At 41.6% G+C, this 24,923-nt stretch overlaps 1 protein-coding gene across 3 annotated transcripts in view; it reads right to left on the reverse strand.

The window, feature by feature from the left end:
• micu1 (mitochondrial calcium uptake 1) overlaps positions 1 to 23,256 on the reverse strand; it is a 31,538-nt gene extending 8,282 nt beyond the window's left edge. Inside the window, exons 1-7 of one of the 3 annotated variants that reach the window (XM_069690166.1) lie at positions 23,120 to 23,256; positions 18,329 to 18,493; positions 17,069 to 17,264; positions 15,034 to 15,196; positions 12,613 to 12,656; positions 9,148 to 9,159; positions 1,248 to 1,362 (exon numbers count right to left, since the gene is read on the reverse strand). In XM_069690166.1, coding sequence (XP_069546267.1) covers positions 1,248 to 1,362; positions 9,148 to 9,159; positions 12,613 to 12,656; positions 15,034 to 15,196; positions 17,069 to 17,264; positions 18,329 to 18,493; positions 23,120 to 23,121 — 697 coding nt within the window. In that variant the 5' untranslated portion in view covers positions 23,122 to 23,256. Of the gene's footprint in view, positions 1 to 1,247; positions 1,366 to 9,147; positions 9,160 to 12,603; positions 12,657 to 15,033; positions 15,197 to 17,068; positions 17,265 to 18,328; positions 18,494 to 23,119 lie in introns of all 3 variants that reach the window. The other 2 variants (XM_069690167.1, XM_069690165.1) reach the window with 2 other exon arrangements.
• Between the last annotated feature and the right edge of the window lie 1,667 nt (positions 23,257 to 24,923).

Raw genomic sequence — 24,923 nt, forward strand, 5'->3', positions numbered from 1 at the left:
TACTTTTGGTCCTTTACTGACTGACAAAACAGATACAACCCACCAAGACCTGGACTCTACAAGACCTTTGAAGGTTCCCCGTGGTACCTGGTGCCGGGACGCAGCACCTAACCCTGCAAGCTAGGAGGGTTCATACCTGTTCCAGCACATAGTCCAACACGCAGTCACTAGTTCATGGTTTGACCTGTGGGCAGGTGCACACCACTGCTGGCCGGGAGCACGGCAAGAGCCTTGCTGTTTCAGAGATCCTTCAACGAGCCATAACGATTTGAGCTTTCTGAAAGTCGCTCCTTTACTGTCCATCTCTTGGCAACATGTTGACTATGAGAACAGCCATTGTTATGAGATTGTACTCTGTTCATCTGAGTGTTCATAACTCTTCTGTGTAATTCCTACACCAAAACAATGATATGTAAAACATTATATAATCATTATGTCGTTAAATTCTTTTAAATGCTTCACATTTCTAATGCACAATAAACTACTAAAAACATGTATCGCTTCAAACACCCAACATCTTTGAAGAAATTAGTTTAGCTTTTTATATCTGATAAAGGACTCCAACTACATATAAGGGGTAAATATGTACCACTATCAGGCTTGAACCAATGTCTGCATCTAGTGGCCTGAAATATGCCCTTCTTTGTACTCTTTTTGTGGCTGTGTCAAATGGGTTGAACCCGACCATACGGCATCCTGCCTTGTCTGCTTAAAAATGACTGTCATTGAAAACTTCCTCTGAGACTTTCTCCATATGAACGGATTATAATAAATGGTCTCACTAAGCTTGGGATACAAGTTCACCAGCCTTTGCTGAGGAAGGCATCGAGCTCCGTTTTCATCAACACAAACTCTGACACATTTGGAGCAGAAGCATTAATTTACAATCCACTCCCTGTATCCACCTATTAAAGCTAAATCCAGCTAAAATGAATTGATTGTATGAAACACAACATCTACAAAGAAGCAGCCACTTCTAACACTGACTGAACAGGAGATCATTCTGATCAGGCGGCGAGCATTGTGACACAGCTTATCGCAAAATGTAATACAAAATTACACTCCTTCTCACTTTTTCCCATCTGATACAGTTAGGAAGCAGAGAGCAGAGAGGACACAGAGTAGATTGTCCTGGGATTCGATTTGTGATCAGCGCGTAAGATATAAAGGATGTGGGATTGAATGGGATGGGTCATTAAGGACCATTTGATTTGTAGGCTGTCTGCGATGCACGACAATGCACTTACTGGACAGCACAGTGGTGAGAAAGATGTAGTCGGAGAAGGAGATAAGGCCACACTCTCCCAGAGTGTAAAAAATGCTGTCCTCGTCTGCAAACTTCTCTCTCTCCTGGGCAATCCTCTGCTCACCAGGCCAGGACACAAAGAGGAAAAGAGTTATATTAAAAAAACCTTTCATATTACTCAGCACAAGCCTTAAAGCTTCTACATCTGTGGTGCTGTGTGTGTGCAAGCAAGTATGTGTGTGTCTGAGAATGAAGCTCAATCAGAGACTGGCTATTCTCAAACACAGAAACGTACACACACTTTTCTTTCACACACACATTAAAAACAGTCACAGTGCATGAGGATGACGATACAGAGTATAGAGAAGTTACGGTAACAGTCATGCAAGTGCTGCATACACATGAGGCCGAACAGGCAGGTGAGGATGGCAGTGACGAACAATTAGTCTGTGGTCAGTTCGAGAACAAAACACATTATCCACCAGAGGCTGTCCTCAGTGTGTGAAATTGACATAAAGAGAAGGAAAACATCACGAGAGACTGCAACACAAACACACACACCATTGATTAACCATAAATGTAACACAACCCTACATACAAATCATTTAAACAGTGGCTTTCGCTCTCTTTCACACACATACAAACGCACAGTTAACTCGATGTTTTTCTCTTAGCATGTGTATATTCACAGCATTGCATGAGTGTGTGACTTAATCACATGCACGCTACACACTCAGTGATAAAGACTTGAAAAGACAGTGTCCCAGTAGCAGGACGCTCCACCAAAAAAAGACGGACAGAGCATGCCTAAAGAAGTGGGGGTGAGTGGGAGGGTGGGGAGGGGCCAACACTGAGGCCGCGTGGAGTTACCTCCGTCTGTAAGGAGGTCCATTTCAGAGGAGGAGGAGGGAGGAGAAACAACGGTTAGAGAGCATCGTGGCCTCTGCTGTCTTAAGCAGGGCCTTAAATGACAAAGACACGCAAGTGCATTCATCTTGTTGCACTCAGCGCGCGCGCGCGCGCGCGCACACACACACACACACACACACACACACACACACACACACACACACACATACATATACAAGGAAATCATCTTGTTCTAAACAAGATAATTGGGGGATGCCACTCAAAATTAAGAATACCATTATGTCTTGTGGTCTCTACAGCTTGTAATTACAATTGGTGTACATGAACAACGATGCCTGACAAAATTAGGCAGAATCAAGACAAGATAGTGATTTGCCTTCTACCGTATTTACAGTACGCACATGTACTGTTTTTTTTCCCCATCCATTAGGTATCATTGCCAGGGTCGTATGCAGTACAGTTTAACTGAAAGCTAATCCCATATTCTCACTTTGGAGGGACATAGACTTCAATTAATTTGGAAAAACATATGACTACAAACATTTGGTGGCACCCCCTTCGTTACATAACACAACAATTCCTTCACATTATTTCCCCGTGAGCCCGACTCCCTCCTCCTGTAATGGCTGCTAAAGACAATTGATATAAGCTCATAAAAAGTATCACTGTGTGATGTGATTGTGTCTATCCTGACTTTTATGAGTCAGTGATGCAAAGATAGAAAATAGCAGATTTTTCTTTGACATTTATTATGGATGGTTTCTACTGTACATTAATGGTATAATAGGAGAAGGGAGTGGGGGAGGTAGGGGAGTTCAGAGTGAGAAAAGTTATTTTTGAAGCTACATGAGAGAAAGCGACAAAGACACATAATCGGCAAAAGGCAAAACTTTGACCCCTGGCGTGTTAATAGTTCAAGATTTCTAGGGTGTTTATTAGGGACTGGAATGTGCATATTAAATTAAGAAAGACTAAAAAGAGAAAGCGAGAGGGGTGAAAGTAGAGGAGGTTGGTTTTGAGTCTTTGGTTTGGAAGAAGACAGTCTTAATGCCGGTCCATGGAACAGGACACTCACACACGTAACTGCATGAGCGTATATTTCAGTGGGCAAGCACGCACTAATGCCCTCCCCCCCTCCCCCCCTCCACACACAGCTATACACGCACAAGAGACATAAACACACTGGACCTCATTATAATGATCAGAACAGAAGCACAGAGCACATTAGGCATACTAACTCCCTTTTTTCAGTGTCCTCAGTCAAGGACAAAAACAAGCCCACAGAAGAGCCTAAAGGACATTGAAGGGAAACAAATCCAAATGTAATGGCCAAAGAGTGCAATGAAATAGCATGTTCACTGGATAAAAAAAAAAAAAAGATATTAGAGAGCGCATGGGCAAACGAACCAAAAATTCCAGAGATTTTTTTTTTGTCTACTCTGATGTAGCCTGTGTCCCAGACAGAAGAGAACATATTTCTCTCTTTTAGGATCCCACTCTAGAGCCTCAGGCTTCACTGACAATGACCTCACAACAAAGCTCTCTCTCCAGATCTTCTCACACACACACAGTGCTGTTATTCTGTACATTCCTCGAACTCCCAATGATGTAACAGTTCTCACTCTCTTAAGCAGACACAGACGTATGACAGTGTGTATAATAAGCTGTGCTGCATGATTCTTGTTGGCTTTTTTTTCCCCATGAAGCCTGTGGCTCAGTTGTAAGATCATCCTCATCTTCGGTTTTATCATCCCTCTTTCTGCCACTGCTACAAACCGCACCCTCTGACTTAGGATATGCTCCACCTACAAGCCACTCAACATTACAAAAATGCATATATACTTCAGATAAACAGCAAAAAGTTGTATCGACACGACATACCTATTAAGCCACTCGATTCCCCAGACAGGGCTAGTCTCATCAGTTTGAACTCATCAACTTACAGGACATTATGCCTATAACAAATGCTGCTGCAGTAACTAAAAGGATCCCAAATACCTTTGATTCAGTATTTAAGCCTCATCGCAGATTGTTCCCAAAGCGCTGATCTTCAAATGACTATAAACCTAATTGCTGCAGCACTAGAGTTAATTAACAGCTCACACCTCATTCGTCTGCATGTCTGCTAATCAGTGTCAACTTTGTAGCTGTCTGTGTAAAAGAGAGCATCGTTTCTTTTTGAATCATTGCTTTGAGCCTGGCCATGTGTTCATACGTGTCTTCATGTGTTAGCTACATTATGGCCTAGTCCTGTGGCCAAGGCCAAGGGCTGTGTCCAGATGACCAACTGAATACCCCAACTAGCCTGTGTGCTGAGGCAGAAACACAGTGCTGACAGAGCTGCTGGCCGGGTGGTGCTGGCGACAGGGCAGTGAAATGTACTGCTGTCATATACACACACACACACACACACACAAAAACAGGGTTAATGGTTTGGTCAGGGCTAATCTCTCAGTGCACTAGGCTAAAGGATAGCCCAATGAATGCCCCGCACAAATTTCAACAAGGGTAATTTTAAGAAGCCAACAAATGAGACCCATACATGTCAAGCGACAGCCAGAGGAATGCACGCAAAGGGCTAAATTTATTTCTGCTCATTTCACATGAGTGGGTCAGAAACACTTTCTAAGCACGCCACTAAAAAGTGACATCGATGAAACTAAAAAAGCTCTGTAGATTTGTCTATTTTATTGCTAAACCTAAAATTAAGGATTTGTTTTGCTTGTAGATTTATGTACCTTAACTTTCATCAACAACCTCTGACTCAACAAATGATCATAACTTCAATAAATCATCTCCACATTAGCTCCCGGTTACTTCCAATATATATAATATGAACAATTTTACATAATCAAATCAACCACGTGGCCCTGCGGTTTTAATGTGTCCAATTACATCACAGCTGTGCTGATGAAAAGCTCACATCTCAGGAATCTAGTGTCATCATGTCATAATAAAATAAAACGGGCTGCTGCTGAAGTGACTGATTTAAATACATGGACATTTAGATACTAAAAATAAGTAATCTGCCACCTATCCATTTCCCACTAGTTTTACTCTTGCTGGTTACACGACTTCACCATCGCTGTGTATCTAGGCACCTGGCTGAGGAGCTGATTGCGGCTTAGACTTGGCCCGCTCTAATAACATTGCACCGGCTGCAGTGCTTTGTTATTGATACGATCTGTTACCCTGTCCAACACTGCAGCTGCGGTCACCCCGATAACAGAGGAAGAGGGAAGAGAATGATCAAAGAATGGGACAAAAGCCACACAGTGTTCAAACTTTAAAATATTAATTATCACACTAAAGATACAATGACTTTTCTAAGGCTCAGAGTGCTACAACTGAAAGATGAATTTATGGGTCGAGGCTGAGATCTGCCTCTGAAGATGAAAAGCTCAGCCTGCAAAGACGGGGAATTTCATCCCATTTTATTTGTCTTTGCTTTCATGGTTGTGTAGAGTGTTTGCGCTCGAGTGACGCCTGTCTCCATGTGACCTCTCATCTTTGGCACAGGTGAGTCTCAACAGAACTACTGGGGTTTGGGGATTTACTGGTTACTGCCTCGCAGTTGGATGCCTCCATTGACCAGTCAAGGTGTAGTTTACATCTATGATTTATGAAATATTCTTGTTCTTCTGTATATCTGGTGTGTAAATTTGTAGGAACAAAAAACAGTCAAATTCTTTATGTGCTCAAATGTTTAGCCAATTCTGATAGAACAACAGCAAGTTGATTCTGATAATCTCCCCTTCTGTTCTGAAGTTATGGCCAGAAAAGTGTTTTTGCAGAACATTATAATGTCACAGTGAATTTGCCTTTGATTTTTTTTGGGGGGGATAAAAAATGTCATAACTGAATAATTTTATTCAATTAAACATTTGTATTAAATTATGCCACAATTCTTGACTAATGGGCACAAATATGTTTTGTGCGGTCACAGTGACCTTTGACCATCAAATTCTATTCAGTTCATCTTTGAAAGAACGTTGAAAGAAATTCCATCCTAAGATATCTCGTTCACAAGAATGAGACGGACATATAGTCATAAGGACAGACAACTGAAAGCATGATGTTTCCGGTGCGGAGGCATCAAAATGAGAGTGATGTACAGTGTGACACAGGGAGAGTGCAGAAAGAGTGAAAGAGAGGCAGAAGGTGGGCGAGAAATGCATTAAAAATGAATGAGTACCTTCATGTATTTTGTGCCTCTTTGTGTGATGTGCTAGCTCGGGGATTACTGTTACTTTGGCATTTACAACAAAAGATGTGTTTGAGGGGGGACAGAATTCCCAGCGACCTGATTGATGGTAAAGTGAACCCGGGTCCAAGCCTGAGATTTCTGAATGGTGGCTGAAAGATCTGACAGTGTGTAAGTGCACTTCCTCTGTGCTGCACTCAGGGCACGGTCTCCAGTCAAACTCCAAACACCACATAATTGCATACTGAGTACTTGGCCACAGAAAATATACACACATGCGTAACCGTCAGAGTGGTCCAGAGTGAGCACTTTCTCCTTGTATGTGAAACCTTCAAATCAAAACTGCACAGTCTGTGAGTGGGCAGACAGGTTTGTGGATGGAGAGAACATTAATGTATTAGCTTTCCACCTCTAGTCTCAGGGGTAACCGCAAAGCAGGTGTACTGTTAATAACTTGTAATTATGCATTCAGAATAATGGGTGCTGATGTGGAACACTCAACAAATACAATTTGCTCGCTGAGGAGCGGCAGCTGTCTCAGAATAGGTGAGAGGGAACCGAATTAGCTGACCAGGTTTGGAGACAATCCAACCTCGAATAGATTAGAGGAGAAAAGAGGGACAGAAAGACAGGATTTGATTTGTGTCTGTGTGTTTATGTGTGAGCTTTTATAGACACCAAAACAGACAAAAAGGTTAGAGAAGGCATGTGAGAGTTGGAGACGGTGTGAAAATAGAAAAAAAAAGAGAAAAAAAAGAGAGATCTGGCAGTCCAAACAGCAGCCCCTGGGAGATTCCTGTGAAATCAGAAAGGGTGAACATGATAAGAGTTAGTGTGACAAGTTGCTTGTTTTCACTGAAGCAGCCCCGTCCACACTCCCTCTGAGTGACAGGTGTCTGCTCCCAGTCGTAGCAGGTCGCGGAGAAGATGGTGTGGCTTTACTGTTCGTAAGGAGAGGAGAGGGCCACAGCATGTAGGAACAACTTGGATACATTTCAGACGCACAGACCAAAGTCCTGCCTTCAGTAACTCTAAACCATGCTCTATAGAAATCATGCAGCACTGACATCCGGATACTCCAGAGGATGGATTTGTGAAGGCTATCAAGCACATCAATACAGCGTTGACGTTAGCTAACAGAGCAATTTCCTGGGTCCAAAACCACCCTGTGATGCCACCATGCGGATAGAGGGGGCGCCACCACCAGCTATTGTCTCTGAGACACAGGCAATAGAGCAGTGCATGCTGGGAAAACAGCTAGAGCGCCAAAGCATGTGGGAAGCTATAGCTGATATCTCAGAAGAAATGAAAAGATGAAACAGAGGGAGTGCAGGGGAACAGCACTGCTATGATTTGGCATTGATCAATACTTTTTATAAATTACTAATTTTGGCTGCTTATTGCATCTCAGCTTTGCAAGACTTGACATTCTCCAAAAAATGTAAGTCTATGTGAACTATACTTTTTTTTTTTTTTTTGGGGGGGGGGGGGGGGGGGGGTGACCAGTTTAGTGTAAATTATGTAGCAGTGCTGCAGCGTTTAATAAACCCTGTCGAGGCAAAGTATAGTTTCAATAATTCAGCAGGGAAGGCTTGGCCTGCAGCTGCCTCCAACAAGCTATACAAAGGGCACTGGGAAGGTCTTCAACACAATGTCCTATAACAATACAGAGTGTGAGTTTGCATATTTGATCAAAGTGCGCACACAATGGGGTGTGTGCACATTTCAGTTTCAGACACTCCCTGTCATTATACGGTGAACAGGTTGTAACCTGCCCTTTCTGTGCTTATCATATCACATCATCCTGACTGGCATTCAGACCTGCTTAAAGGCCAAATCACTGAGAAGATAAGGCTCATAGGCTGGGCCTCATTTATCTACACTTACCCACATAAATGTGTCGATCAGAAAATTTTGAATTACAACTCTGATGCAGTGTCGTAAAGGAAATCCTTTTCAGGTGCTTCTGGAAGCCAGGATGCAGTAAAATGAACAAATCCGTACACATTTATGCAAGTGAAATAAACGACTTCGGTGTCTTGGTATATCAAATCAACAGACAAGGCAGAGGTGGAGATGACCATAACAACAAGTGGAGCGGCACTTCCTCAACCACATCTGTTATTTTCCATATAAAGACATCTGTCAGTGTATTCCTGTGCTCATACCATGGCCACCAACCAAACTTAGATATGTATTTATGTTTTTTGGGTTTTTTTTTTAAAGTTTGTTGAAATGAAACCAGTTAGTAACACAATTACTGCTTAGTAATGTACAGTTGAATGTACTGTTGACCAGCCAATCAGTAACAACTACTTTAAATGGCCATGGTATAATCTGCTTATTATACTGTATTTCTACCTCCAAAGGTTTGACTTCCCCCCTCTGGCTTAGAACAACACATACAGCAGGTTTACGGTCTGAGAGAAAAGCTAGATGTAAATTCAGCATTTTATTAGCGGTCCACTGATTTCCTGTTAGAAAATATACCTACATTAAATACAGTTTGGCTGCTGTCCTACCTGTAGTGGTTGCAAATTTAACTGAGGCTATGACTCTGGTCTGACACTTGCTGAAGCTGAGATGTGGTAAATAGAGAAGAACTACTTCATTAGCCGTTCCCCTGAACTAACAACAGTGAATATCTATACCCTCCTCCATAACTCTACAGAGGAGTGAGAGAGTACGTAATCAAAAGATAGAAAAAAATAGAAAGGCATCAGAGGAAGAAAAAAATCAGAAAGGAGAAGGAGAGAGAGTAGGTAGTGACTACAAAGTGCAGTTTTTCATTCAGGTGCACACATGCTGCTCGGCACACACCCCATACCTGCCAGAAGTCCTGCAGAGAGGGAGGGTCAGAACGGGAAGGAGATGAGGAGGGAGGGAGACAAAGGAGGAGGAGGAGGAGGAGGAGAGAAGGCGGGGAGAAGAAGGAGGGACGGGGAGTTTGTGGATTGAGAATGGGGATCAGATAACAGATTGATTGGGGGAAGAGGCAGAGAGAAAGTGGGGATGTTGGGAAACGGAGAGTTGAGGATAACGGTTATTCACGAGGAAGGGAAGAGAGAAAATGGAGGGATTAATTGTTATGTGAATGAAAGAGGATGGCTGATAAGAGCACGAGAGAATATTTAACAATGTCAGGTCACATCAACATAAGATTGCGACAGCTGAAAGCATGCCCACATGATTAGGGTAGGAGGAGAAATCCCAGAGATGCATTGGATTAATGGCAGAGAAAAGGTGTAACGCCACAATCTGTTAAATAAATGCGAGCAATCCCATTTAAAGACTTCAGCAACAAGTCTGATGAATACCAGTTGTTAACCATATAAGGCATGAAATGTTTGCCTTGCATACACACAGAACCTGAAACCGATTAGTGTTAGCAGGAGAGTGCGGAGAGAGGGATGTCGTGAGAGGTTTACAACGTGGCCCAACAGTACGCTTGTGACAAATCTCTGGCTTGGCTATTTTAAATTCAACCATGGGAAGTGAGACATGCACATTTAAGAGCTCTCTCTCATGTTATTCTCACACAATAACGTCCTCTCTGCCATTGACTTTGGCTCCCATTGTAGTTTAGCACCCAACCCCTACCTGAAATGCTCCCTTTGCACTTCCCCACACCCTCGGTTACTTTAATGATTTACATGTTACAGATACGGCACCACTATACTTGCCGGGGCCCTTTCATCTGGGTCTAATTCATCGCAGGTTTTGGTTTCATGTGAACTAGATTTCATGGCTTCTTGGCAGAAAAACAGTAATGGTTTATTCCTCCTCCAGCTAGCTAGAAGTGCCCATTAAACCAATGAGAAGGAGGCACGTGTCTCTGGGCAGAGCCAGACAGGGAGGGGAGCTCTCGGGCCACTCTGACCATGACAGGAAAATCTCAGGGGACAACCAAAGCTAAATACAGTATCAGAAAGTCATTTGTCCAGAGATTTGACTGACAAATAATAGAAACACGAGGACCAGAGATAGGGATGGCATTTACGTAAGTAGACAAGGGCCATAAATGAAGAGTGTTCCATTTTGATTTTGGCCGCCACAGAATTTCACATTTACTTTTGATTAACGTGCAGCCTGGGCTCTTTACTTAATGGACTGAGTAAAAGTTCAGAAAATGTGTAAAGCCTGGCAAAACTGAACTGCAGACGGAGCAAACAAGGTATTAAAAGAAGAGACTTGTGCAAAATAAATGGATCGCAGTCTCCCTTTGGCCTCACTGACTTGGTGTGGTTCATCCGAATACAATGGAGATTAGGTAGAAACTCATTCCAACCTGAGGGCTGATGAATTTTGTAATGAGGTTAGAAACTACAATTATCACAATGATGATTAGCTAATATTAAATGAATGAGCTACTGGGTGTGAGAGATGCTCCCTGCAGTCTGTGGGAGGGCAGTAATGGTCAAATCAATATCAAGGAAAGCAATAATGAAAGCAATGATGTTGGTGATTTATGATATATTTATAGCTTCTTTTATCCTGACTGTGACCAGAGAAATGTAATAATTTAGAGCACACACACTGGCACCTTTAAGTCAGTCTGTGGCCATGGGGGCAAAACCGGTCTAAGGTTCATCAAAAGTCATTGTCTTTAAATAGGTCATTATACAGTGGGCAGGCCCACTTTGCACATGTCCATATTACAGTTCCTCTTAAAGTGGGGAGGTGCTTTGTTAAGGGATTTTTTTTTTTTTTTAGGTTAAATTAAGTGGATGCCTTGAGACTGAAGGCAGGGATATAAGATACATAGGTTGAAAAAAAAAATGCTGTAATTGCTCTTCCCTGCTCTTGAAACTTTCTTCAGAACCCATAGAGTTTTATCAACATTTGGAAAGCAAATGACTTAGATTATTAGTTGATGGTTCAGAAGCAGACTGAAAAGCAGACAGAAAAGGAGTACTCAAAGCAAAGACAATAAGCAAAGCAAAATGCACAGGGTATTGTCAATGAGAAAACAACATTATTACAAAACACCATTTTGACTGTTGATGTAATAAAACATTAACCAACAAACTTGTGCACATTTTGCCAGCAATCAACAAAATTAAGGAGAATACACAAACAAACCTTATGGACCCAGAAATATAAGTTAAATTTATCATGGTGGTCGTTAATGTAGTATTTGAATTTTTGTTATTCATTTTTGCCTTCTTTGCTGAACGTAATGCTGCTTTCCATTTTCACCTCTATCTCCTTCCATAAACCATCTTTTACACAGCTCAGATTTATTGTATATTTCTACAGTGCCGAATTATCACCTCCATTTATACATAATTCTGGCTCTATTGATCCACTTGTATGTACACAAAAAGTTACCGTGGTGCTGATAAGCAACGCATCCATCTATAAGTTAACCTGGGAGTTGAACCTAATTATTTTTCTGCCCGAGTGTATTTGACTTGTATTTCCATTTCACACTACTACACTGAAATAAGACCTATTCAGAACATCACTTTTAGCTCCTTCTGTGTGTCTCCATATTTTAAAGCCCAAAGTCAAGAACTGATCTCCTCGATTCTGGTTTATAAAGACGAATAATCATGTGCTTTTTCTTTTCTGTATGAAAATCAGATCAATATTTTGATTGTTAAATGGCAGATTTCTGACAAGATTCTGAAATGATAACTTTACTAAACAGTCTGCATTCATTTTTGTGTGTTGAGTTGACTTTGAATTGCTTTCTACTCAAGAAAAAATTCATATGTAAAATGGTGATAATATTGGAAAGTCAATTTTGAGATTGTCCAGAGTAACTATAATATTTTTTCTGGGAAGACTACTCTTAGGCTTTCAAACAATATTTTTCAGTACTGTCGGGCACATTAACACCTCTATTGTTTTGGGGGTAGCAGCAGAAGTTTCAGGGGCGGATATCGTAAAACCATGGCACATTAAATTGAAGTTATCTGCATGGCCAGACACCACAGTGGGGATATGGAGTAACTCAAAACATTCTTTTTTTTTTTTGTATTTTGGATGAATTGATTCTTTAAGCCATTTTACACATTGGTCATTCTGGGGAATAAACCCTTATGATAGACTGGCTTGCTGTGGGAAAAGAAATAAACTAATAAAATATTATTAGTACACAGCTTTCTGGGGAAATGCCATATAAATTTGGCTACAGTGTATTTGGAAAATCCCACATTAGTTACTTTAAACAGATATCATGAACCAGAGATTAAACTAAGTAAGAATTATACAATTAATTGTTGCTCTCCTCCATGATAGCTAAGTTGATCCTCTATTCTTTTTACAACCAAGACACACTTCTTACCTTCCCATCATAGCGCTTTACAATGAACTGATCCAGGCCTAGATCTGAAAAATATACAAATAAACAGAGATGTGCAGTTTAGGACAGAAATATTCAGACAAACTGGATGTGAGGCAGTCTAGTTACACAAACAGGCACAACAAGATGTATGCCTCGCATGAAGCAGAGTGATTATATTTACTTGGTGTCATTTCTGAACCTCTGGTAATCAATGACGTGCTAGAGATTAATAATAGTCATTATCAACTCATTTCCATTTTGCCATTCTTTAAAATAAACAATCATCAGCATTCAGCTTTGACTGTCCTGATCATCAGTTATAATGCAGTTCTCCAACATGGATACATTTTTTTTAGATCCAGGTCAGCAGCACAGAGATCAACAATATGCAGTATTTGTATACACAATATCTTTGAATGAGTATCTCATGGTGTCTGGGTTTAGTAGAAATCAATGTAATATCATGCTAACACAATGAACAATCATGTCAGTGAAGCACACATATAGATCAGTTAAAAATAAGTAGCCTTCACTGGTGTATAAGTTTATTATACTCCATTTATATGTCCTGTCTTTTTGTGCAACAGTCATCAATTCTTTTGTTGTTAAAAACATTTCTGCTCTCGGTAAGAATGACATTAAATGTGATTTTCTTCGCTTTTTGCTAAATTCAATCAAATATACAAGTTGCCCACGAACCTGTCAAAACAGTCTCAAATCAGATCAACTTTAGGATGAGTAGGATTAGAAACTCATTAAAATGTACACAAACAAAGCGAATAGGATCATTTCATTTGAAGCTCGCTTCACTTGTATTTCCGGAAACCTAATCACAACCAAGACCTCTGCGAATAACCTCCCAACTTTTCCAGCTGGTTTACATTTATTTAGACATTGCAGTAGAAATAAACAGGGCATGTGTTGGAGAGCAGGAGAATGACATGCAGTAAAGGTCTGCCAGCCAGAGACTCAGCTGCTATGGTGTTTTTAACCCATGTGAGTAACCGCCCTAACCACTAAATCACTGGGTCGACCCATAAAATTCTCATTTTAACTCAACGCCGGGATAAGGAACACCTGAAAGCACCAAATGTAATGGCTTCTGTCAGGCTAGCCTGTCAGATTTAAGGATTGCTTCAAACCATGACCTTCTAAGGTTCTAGTCTCTAAAGTGGGACACAGTTTGTTTTATCCATTTATCAAGACTGTGGATACCTCATCATCATCAGTGGGGCAAAAAAGTCTGCTGAGGATTAAAACAATAAAAGCAGACTAATGCATCAGTTTGTCATCAGCAACTGAGACTTTACCCTGACTGGTCTGGGAGTCTGTTGATTAAGCTCACTTGGGTTGGGGGCTTTAAGAAGAGACTAAAATGTCTGTCTTTGAAAGAAATCCGTTTTCTCTTATCGTCTGCTTTGCTAGATCTTCTTTTATCCAACCGAGCTCTGCTCCTGTGTACTTTATTTCCAGTTTGGGAGGGTAAAAGACGGGATAAAGAAAGGAGAAGCCGGGGAATCATGATGTGGGGAGGAAGGCTGCAAGGTCTAAGAATAGAAGGCCGGTGGGGGCCAAGTGTTGAACATGATGAACAGATGGAAATGCTGAGGTGAGCGGGAAAGGCAGCACATACGTGGCAGGTCCAGATAAGTCCTTATTAAGTGTTAACTGCAGGCTTGACTCATTTGCTGTGAATGAATGCTCTGGAAGTAACAGACACACTGAGAATTAAACTGCGAGTGTGTGATGGAAGCTAATGTACTCCCATTTAATAAAATGCCACACAAATCTAACTGAATTTTAGTGCTGAATAATAATGACACTTAAAGACATGAGCGGTGCCGAAACACGTGTATGCCAAGTTAAGCTCCCTGCCTTCACAACCCTCCCATGGAGATCAAATGTCTCACTGGCACCATGTGTGACGCCTGAGATCTGCTCTGGTTTAAACCCGTTAATTGATACACCAACTGCTGTGTCGCGATTCCCTCAACGCAGCGTGATCGGACAGCCTCGCCTCCCCCTTGTACTTTATAGTCAGTGGTATCGCTATGCCATGAACTGTCGCAAGTTCAGAGCTGCTAAGCGTGTACCAAGTGTCCTTGTAGCTGGATGGAGCACGAAAGAGGAAGGATGTGTTGGGTAATGGTGTACCAGTGATATGATCTCAGTACTGCTTTCTGGAAACCTCTCACCCTGGATAGTGATGACCACAAACAACCTGCATGTACAGAATGTACTGTCACATTGCTAAAATTACACACGAGGGGCAGGACCATACACAACATTTACTTGAATTTACAGGGCCACACTTAAGGAATAAAAAAGGAGTAAAATCATAAAACAGAAGTGGAGTGGGGTGTAATTACTTTACTGTTAAAAGACTGCAAAGGGGAACGAGATAAAAGAGAGAAAACTCACTCTCAGGCTGCTTCTCATTAGGTGTGATAGAGCGTATGAAGTCCTGAGGCGTCATGTAAACCTCAGCATCCCCATGCTCGCTGATGACCTTCAGCGTGGCAAAGTAGCGGAAAATCTTGTCTGGAGTTGAGTAGGCCCTTATCCTGTTCTCATACTCCATCACCTGCCAACCAGACAGGAAGCACAATTTATGACACACGTTTCACACATTAAGCACAAACACCAGTGTTATACACCTGAATATCAACAGGATCAAAGAACAAGCATTCATGTGTGTAAGCAAGGTAAATAAATCTGAAGGAGAGTTAAGAGAGGGAGTGAAGTGACCAGAAGAAGTAGGTGGCAGCAGGAAGTTGCCAAACTGGATGAGGAGGTCTATTAGCCTCCTGACTCAACTTCCACCTGATCTAAACAGGAAAGCAAGTGTTTTCAGGGTCAATCTGACTGACTGGTTCACATGAGAGGAGACTGCAGAGTAGTCAAAGCCACAAACCTGAGGAGACCACACGTAAGAACAACAGACTTTCAGCATGGTATGTTGTGCTGTTATTGGGAAATATGAAACAAATTTATTCAGCTCACATTAGCCAAGTCAATATTTATTTTGTCATGCTGACTACTATTCAGCAGAAAGTTTCAAAAAGTTGCCGCATAGCTTTGAAATTGATAGAGCGGTGTGTGTTTAGAGGCTGTGTTCAGCTGTAATCCACACAGCTGGTCATTTATTGTGGTATTGAATGATTGCGTGTACTCCAGAAACTCCCTGTGGAAAAAGTAAAACACATTTTACATCTACAACGTTTTGAGGCTTTTATCAGGATCAATTTGAAGAGCGAGAGTGTGAGAGAGAGCTACACAGACTTTTATTAAACTACACTCCCTTCTCAAGTTTGTAGCTATGATTACATGCTTCAGGGTTGGTTCCTCTTCTTTAGCAGACCTTAATGGTCTTTGAGGATATCACCAGGAGGCACTTGTGTATGGATGAGAAGTTAGAGGACAGTTGTGTTGAAATGTTGGAGAGCCTGACTGGCAGAAAGTCTCGGATACGCTTTCCTTTCTCTGTTGCTTTCATCTCCTCAGATTTACAATCTACTGATCTTAGCATCACCCACACTGATGGAGACTCCGGTTTTTCTAGCTTTCAACCATTGAGGCTCTCTCGTGCCATTATAGGAAATGCACATAATCAACCAGGAAGGTGAAATTCAAGTTACACCAGTAATTTTTTTCAAAGACTGTTGTGCCACATCTAAGACAGAAGTGCTAATCAGTTTAAAAGTAAGAATGGAGAAAGCGCTGAATTTAAAAAAAACAACAACATTGGAGTTAAAATTCCCTCTTGCTGCATAATTTAGCATTTTAGTTGATATTATTTAGAAGGTCCTGATCACCTTTAAAAGAAAGCTATGAAAAAAACACAGAAGGACAAAGAAACTCAAAATCTGAGTTCTTAAAACAAACTATGTTTAATGTTTAAGTACATCCCCACAAATACATGCTGAGGAACTCCATCAACAAAGGACCACTTAAAGGACAGTCTCAGATTTAATTTACTCTCTAGACATCTATGCGCTTTCAACAGAGGCTGCTGCTGAGACTAGAGTGACTGTGCAATTTTTACATTGACACCCATAAGTCAGATGTACCTGTACCATTGCATCACATTCTATTAAAAAGAAAGGGCCTCAATTGTTTAAAGCCTTTCTTCTTTCTCCTCTCCAATAACATTCTGAGCAACTAACTGTGTTTATTTGGCATCAAATCAAAGAGCCTTTGCACTTCTTCTGTATGTCCTTTGTCATCTGCTGCATAATTAACAGCAATAAAATCATAAAGATGGCACATTTCGGTTGTTTATGACAGCAGAAATGCATGCTGATTACCTTTGTGTGTCTCCGTAAATATCCTGTCAAAATATACTAGCGTTTGCATATTGGACATCGATTGGGGGGGGGCTTCCAAAACACCATTCTGGAGATGGATTAAATGGGAGACTGACTGAATGGCTGAAAGTTTATTGGTTATTGATTACCTTGCGGTCACGGAATCCAGAGCGTGGTTTCTTTTTTTTCCCGTCTCCACCTTCATCCTTTGATTCTTCATCTCCAATGCTAGGCTCCACCGATTTCTCTGACTCTGTCTCAGAGTCTGTATCGCTTACAAAGTCCGCTTCCTCTCCACCTGGCTGCTCAGAGTGTCGAACAGAAGGCCCCGCATCTGCGTACGCTCTTGTTTTCAACAAAGACACAGATTAGAAACAGATCAACACCTGAGGGGGAGTTTCTACGTTATCTGACAAGATGTTTGAGTATTGCAATATCTCTTTGTGTTTAACTCTAGTGCCAAGTAGAAGCAGTGAAGTATGTAGCAGATTGTGTTGCAGCTATAGTAGGCATGTGCTGTGTCGAGGATACTAAACAGATAAAACAGAGAGATTATGTGCTGCACTGCGTTTTGCTTTTCAGTGCAATGCAGTGGGGTTCACCATGGCAAACTCCCACTTGACCATTTTCCTGACTAAATTGAAAATTGGAATAATAATAATAAATAGCTAGGTCTGTCTGGGGCAGGCTGAATAATTCAATTTAATGAGACACAAGGAGAATGAGGTTTGAGGTGCAGGCCTGGAACGGTCTCATCCCATCTGTCTCATATGCCCTGAGGCACCATCCATCACTTTGCCTCCTGCAGCCCAGTGATTCTGTCCCCAAAGAGCCCTCACGTTAACACGCTCTCAACTGCTTTGCTTTAACTAAACACCAGCCTCCTTAGTAATGGATAGCCATAAAAAATATTGTGACTTGGGAAATTTAATTTGGCATGTGCTTGAAAGTCAAAAATGCTGTTGATCACTGCACTCCAAGCAAATCCTAGTTTGCTCAATCTAAAGTACATAAAAGTCTGCTCTTTTACTGTGGACCACATCAAATAGAGGGCCTTGCAACTAATAGTGTAAGACACAAGAGGACACAGTCCAAAGAGAGGCGTGTCATTCAAGGAGAATCTTTTTGATGTGGCAGGAAATCCATAAAAATGCAGCTTTAAAGACAAATAAAGAATGAATATCACGGCAACACTGAGCCTGGAGCCAATCCCAAATGACATTGGACAAGAGGCAGGCCCATAACAGCCCATCAGTCAATCACATGGCTATTTACAAACCAGCTTGCTTCAAATTGCCCCTTGAGAGATAAATGTAATGCTTTTAAATTGAAATGAAGTATAAAGAGTGCCATTATTATTTTCTCAGTAGTACAGATGTACAAAGGTGTATTTATGGGCCCAGTCCTACCTTGTCCAGAGCAGTCCAGCACTAGCAGACACACCAGTTACCCCAGCCAGGGCTGCCAGCATCAGCCTCCTCCGGCCCGACCCTCGCGCTGCCCCGCTGTGATAAGGCCGGGACAACTGCGCTAGGCCCACCGAGACTGCGGACAATGCCCGCAAGCGGAACATCCTGCAGAGGGAATAGAGTAAAGCTGTGGTAAGACAGACAGCTGACTCTCTTACATGACAGTGATATGTACAGAACCAGTTAAAAGATTTGACACGCCTACTCATTGCAAGGTTTTTCGGAGACACATGTCAACATGTTCTGAGGAGACTGTGTGAATCAGGCCTTCATGGTGAAACTGCTGCAAAGATACAGCTCAAGGAGACCAATAACAAGATCCCAATTCCTGGGCCAAGGAACACAGGGAATGAACATGGAAATCTGTACTTTGGTTTGATAAATCAAAGTTTGAGATTTATGGTTCCAACAGGACGTGTGTGGTTTTCATCATTAAGCATAAAGGAGATGTGATGGTGTCACAGGGCTTTGTTGATGATACTGTTGGCGATTTTGTCAGAATTTAAGGCAGACTATAACCAGAATGGCTACCACAAATTTATGAGGCAATACACCATCCCATCTGGTTTGCACTTGAGTCATTTGTGATAAACAAACCTTCAGTCTACGTAAAGGCTATTTGACCAGGCAAGAAAGTGAAAGAGTGCTGCATCAAATCTGGACCTAAACTCAATTGAGATGGTTTGGAATGAGCTGTACTGCAGAGTAAAGGAAAAGCAGCCAACAAGTGAAGAGCATATGTGGGAGCTGAATGCCAAGCAAAGCTGTTATCAAAGCAAAAGAAGAATCTAAAATATGAAACATATTTTGCTTCACACTTTTTGTTTACTGCAGGATTCTGTTCATGTTATTTCACAATTTTGATGTCTTCAGTAGTATCCAGGCTTTGAAGCAGTAGTGTTTCAGCGCTATTGTACAAAGATTGCCCCTTTGCAATTTCAATTTGTCCAGCATTTGATGGCAAAACAAATATTTATTTCTGTAAAAGATCCTGTTTTGGCAAAAAATGGGGAAGCAAAGAATAAAACTGTCGGAAACTGCAGAACATATCACCTGAACGTCATGAAGCTAGCATACAGCTACCACTGCACTGAGCACTTTCCATCTCCAATCATAAGCCACAGAAGTCTGAGGTAGGCACTTGAAGAATTTGACCAAAAAACTAATTAACACTCATCTTAAGAGGCACGGCTTAGGACAATGGCAGTTCACTCTTGGGATCTGTCTTCACACTGAACTACAGGCAAAACTGTACCTTCAACAGTCCATGCAGAAATGTCAGGGATTCCTCACGCAACAAACTTAATTGCCGCCCGAGCGGCTAAGCCTCAGAACTTCATTTTCAACCATACTCTTGCTTAATTCTTCAATGTCACGGAAAGATGATTAACAATTAAGAAAAGGCCTACTGGTGTGTATCTGTAGCTCCCGTGTGGGCACTTTTCAAACTGCATGATAGAAGTAGTTCACTCCACTGAGGCCTAAAGCTACCACCTGTCAATATCCTATTAACAATTCAGGCAACAATTGTAAAACGGACTCAACAGAAAGGAAAAAACAGAAGACATGGCATATGCTAATTGGAGTGTTCAGTAGCCCATGACAATGAGACTGAGGGGCGTAGTAAGCATACAGACTATTTCTGTGGACGGGGCAAGAGCCTAAAGCTGAAAGATTGGTACCAAAGACTACAGAAACCAAGAAGACAAAAAGTTATGAAGCTGGTACAAGCTGATTGAAAGTAGCTGGTTTTACAGACAGCTTCATAAACAATAATGATAAACATAAACAATAGACGTGGCTTATGCTGAAACTAAATCCTTTTGACCAGAGCAATGAGCCATTTTTGTACAAAACTAAATATATAATTAATAATTTCTCACATGCTATTGTGAGAGAATCTGTTAATGCCTGTTTGAGATCTGCTTCTAATGTATTTAGAGATTTTATATTCAATGGTCTTTTTTTTTTTCATCTCTGACTCATGAAATGCATGACACAAGCACAGACATATGCCAGATGAGCCTTAAAAAGACAATTCAGAGGGACAATCATAAAACAGAGATTTGTTTTTCTTGATCTCTTTGACCCCGAGCTGCCAGATGAGGACACCTCATTTAGGCTAGTGTAATTAATGTTCATCTGAATATACATCTACTGAGTAAAGATATATCATTTTCAAAGGTAAAATTATCTTTGATCTGTGAAATCCCCATTTGGGAGGTTTAGAGTTTGCAGAGAAAATTCGTTTTTACAGCTGGGACACACCAATGCTCTCCTCTCAGAACTTTTTTATTCCCTACTGCTAAAACCTCCTCGTCTGTACTGAACGGTTTCACAGAATAAAGGAACAGCCAGATCCAAATTTGCTTCCGATTCATGACTATGTGGTATGGACACATTTGCTTCAGGTTGTGAAATAACCTACTTTTATTTCTTCAATCTAATTGAATTTTGTCGTGTGAAATTGGGAGGCTCTCCAATGCTAAGGAAGTTTTACAGAATATTCACAAAATAATTATTTGTTTATATTCTTGTTTTCTAATTAACCATGGGTACGCCATAACCAGCTGCCCCGTTTGGGCCAATGATGTCATTGTTTTCAAGTGTCGTGACAAGTGAGACCCTTTGTAATTCACTGAAATACATGTGGGGAAGGTGAAATGTCATTATCCAACATTGATCAGATCGCTAAACCCTACAAAGCATGTGTTAACGACACTGCAAACCACACACAAGTAGCTCTATATTATAGATCTAATGTTGTCTTCCAGATAGAGAGGAGCATGCAACCTCGATTTTCCTATGGATGTCTCTGGTTGTATCCCTTAAGAATTGAAATACAATAATTGTCCTTATCATTAAAAGCATTCAGTTTAGCCTGTCCTAAAATCAGCCCATTAAATCTGGTGACAAGGTACACTAGTCCCGGAACTGACCAGACACCTGGTCTATTGACATTTTTCATAGTCATCAACATTCTCCTTCACTTCACAGTGACCCCTTAAAATACAAAAAGGCACAGAAAAGGAAAGGGCAGTGTCACCTTAACAGCCCGGGGCACTAAAATGATGTTTTATGCCCTCAGTTCAGGCGAGTGAAGCATTCCTCTGACAGAACAGTAAACTTAGCAGCTCCTTCGTTGATCAGGGATGTTTTCTGCCTCCAAGCAGTGTAAACAGAGAGATGGGATTATTGCCAGGAGAACCAGGAGCACAGACAAAAAAATAGTTTGGATGTTTGCCTCAGTGTCTCCTGAAAGCAAAAGTCACCAACTTAGAAAATGTTACAAATTGCACAGGTAGGTAACAAGATGGCTATCTATCTATCTATCTATCTGTCTATCCGTCTGTCTGTCTGTCTGTCTGTAACTTGGTCACAACTTCTGACAACTTTCTCACAAGTCAATTCATGAACTAAACAAGACAGGCCAACAAAAGACAAGGACACTCAAAGGTTTGTCCTTTTGACAGTGTGGTGACTCACAAGATAATTAGCCATTTTCCACTGTCCAACTGGTGCATCAGCTTTTTAAACACAAGTGTTCAAACTGTGCGTAATGCAGACAACTGATCCGGAAGGTGTTTCGCCTGGTAAATACTGAGAAAAGAGACTCAAATACGGTAAACCAACAACATGATTGTGTAAAGGGTCAGGACCAGACATGGCAGCTCAGTTTCGTCAGACCCCTATGATTTCCAAAAAAAAACCTTAATTTTTCACGTGGACCGTGGCCGATACGGTTATATGGCCCTCATCACCGGTGGGAAAGCAAGCAAGTGCATTTACTCAAGTACTGTACTTCAGTACAACTTTGAGGAACCTCCCTTCCACGCGAACTTTATACTTCCACCACGTTTCAGAGGGAAACTTTATACTTTCACCACATTCAACTGACAGCAAAACACAACACATTGTTAAATATTCAGCCATTCTTGGTTTCCAACCTCTTTGCCTTACAAAAAGCAGTGTAGGTGTTGGGGGGGGTGTGTCACACGTCAGGTGAGCTGTCCCACCTGCAGCAGCGACAACAGGAACAGGAAGCTTCACTATTAATGACGACATGTTTAATATACGAGTCAGATGGACCAAAAACAAAATACCTTTAATACGACTACACGTCCCTGAGCAGGACTTTTTTTTTAATTATTATTCAGAACTTGAACCTTTGATGTATTATTATTATTATTATTATTATTATTTATTTTCGTCGAGGTCTCTCATCAACATTTACCATCGCGGTGTCTAAATCACCTCGCTTAACGTTAACTGGCTCACATATAAGGCTTTAAACAACAACAACAACAACAACAACAACATAATGCTTCAGGTGTTGTTGGTTTAGTGTTTATAACACTGAACCTCCAGGTGTTGTGAACATTTTGTATTTGCGGTCTGTGACTTGTTCACCGTGAACACACCGATGTTTTGTTTTTAGCCTCAAGTGAAGTTCGCTGACAGCAGTCCGTGGTTGGACCGGCCTGTTTACGGCCTGTTTACCGGTGACAAACTACACGTGTCTCCTAACTTCGTGTCTTGAGTTCATCTGTCGAGTCCAGTTGTGGGATAAATATGTTCCGCAGGGCAGCTAACGCGAGCTAGCTAACTAGCGAGCTAGCTAGTAAACGTCGGGATACATGTGAAGTGTTAGCTCGCGGAGCTGCTGTTTTCATCGATGAGCTACACAATAAAAAACTTGTTTTATGGCTAAAAGGCGACGCGATTACTCACATTAACGACGGGGGGGAGGGGTGGGGGGAGAAAACAACAACCCCAGTCAGCCCAAAAATGCTCCTGTCTTCAAGCGTTTCAGAGCAAGTCTTCACCTCGTCTGTCTGCAGAGATGGAGAGCAGCAGGCAGTTCCGTGTTGAGCCGCAGCTGCGCAGCCAGCAGGGTGGGACGGGGACAATGTCTCTGCAGCCAGCAGGGTGGGACGGGGACAACTTCTCTGCAGCCAGCAGGGTGGGACGGGGACAATGTCTCTGCAGCCAACAGGGTGGGACGGGGACAACTTCTCTGCAGCCAGCAGGGTGGGACGGGGACAATGTCTCTGCAGCCAGCAGGGTGGGACGGGGACAACTTCTGCAGCCAGCTGCAGCTGCAGCCACAGGGTGGGACGGGGACAACTTCTCTGCAGCCAGCAGGGTGGGACGGGGACAATGTCTCTGCAGCCAGCAGGGTGGGACAATGTCTCTGCACAAATGTCTCTGCAGCCAGCAGGGTGGGACGGGGACAACTTCTCTGCAGCCAGCAGGGTGGGACGGGGACAACGTCTCTGCAGCCAGCAGGGTGGGACGGGGACAACATCTCCGCAGCCAGCAGGGTGGGACGGGGACAACATATCCGTGCTGCTATCACTGTGGAAGTAGCACATCAAAGATTCAATGGGCATTATATGTCATCTTATCAAAAGACCTAAAACTACCTCAAAGTAGAAACATTGTGCTCTTATGATAAATATGATAATAGGCCTATGTGTGACATAAAATTGGTCATTGCTGAAAGCATTAGTACCTATTTGTTAAATATTTTTCAGGACAGATAGTTTCACATATCAAATTGGATAATGAGGATTAGAAAGTAAGGCATAGGTTCACATACAAAATATTTAACATCTAAAAAAATGGTTTGAATGTGTAAAGTGTTGTATGTAGGCATATGGGTTTGTAAATATATTCACCTTGAATTTGACATTTGTATTTGCGGTTAAAAAATATAACGAAATTCAATGACATAGCTGAATTGAAGTGGGAGATATGGTGTCTCTGCTGTCAGTCATGGATGCCTTGACAGCTTAAAAATGTTAGTACATCTACATGACTGGCCTTTCACAGTACAGCAGTTATAATTGTTGCCTTGAATACATATATAAATATATGTACTTCATGTGAAAGGAAAAGCTAGGGAGCTGCTGAGCTGCATGGGGATGTCAAATGTAGATGACTGCAGGTTGCAGGGACTTGTCATGTCCACTGAAAATGCTGACTACATTTCTGCTTGATGTGACCCATATATCAACACTAATGGTGCTATGAATAAACTGGAGATAGAGTACAAAACTGCACAGCTCAGTTCAAACACTAGTTTGGGCCTTTATAAATTCCATGAATGTCACTATAGCTGTCCTCTACCCCTATAGACACCAATGCAATGTAATCAATTTGAAGATTTATATTTCTAACACATAGTTACTGTATTGCTAAACATACGTGCCGTAAACACTGTTGCCACTGTGAAGTTTGTATTCTTATTAGACAGACTTGATACCTGATAATATCTACCCCTTAGTTCCTGGCTTAGAGAGACGATGGTAATCATTGTCTTAATATAAAAGAACTATAATATCAAGCGTTTACACTGCAACTGATATCATCGCTTACCATCTCTATTAGAAGTTATTATCTATATTTTTGATTTTCCCCACCATCCCTTCTTAAAGCAATTCACAATGCCTCTTTCCACTCTCGCCTCTCTCTTCCTCCCTTTTTAATAAGGGAGGCTTCTTAACTGTGTCTGCGGTTCTCCAGTGCGGGG

The sequence above is a fragment of the Brachyistius frenatus genome, unplaced genomic scaffold (genome assembly GCF_029030835.1).
Source record: "Brachyistius frenatus isolate BFR_SWC_R1_liver_20210118 unplaced genomic scaffold, ASM2903083v1 Contig_8, whole genome shotgun sequence".
Lineage (NCBI taxonomy): Eukaryota > Metazoa > Chordata > Actinopteri > Embiotocidae > Brachyistius > Brachyistius frenatus.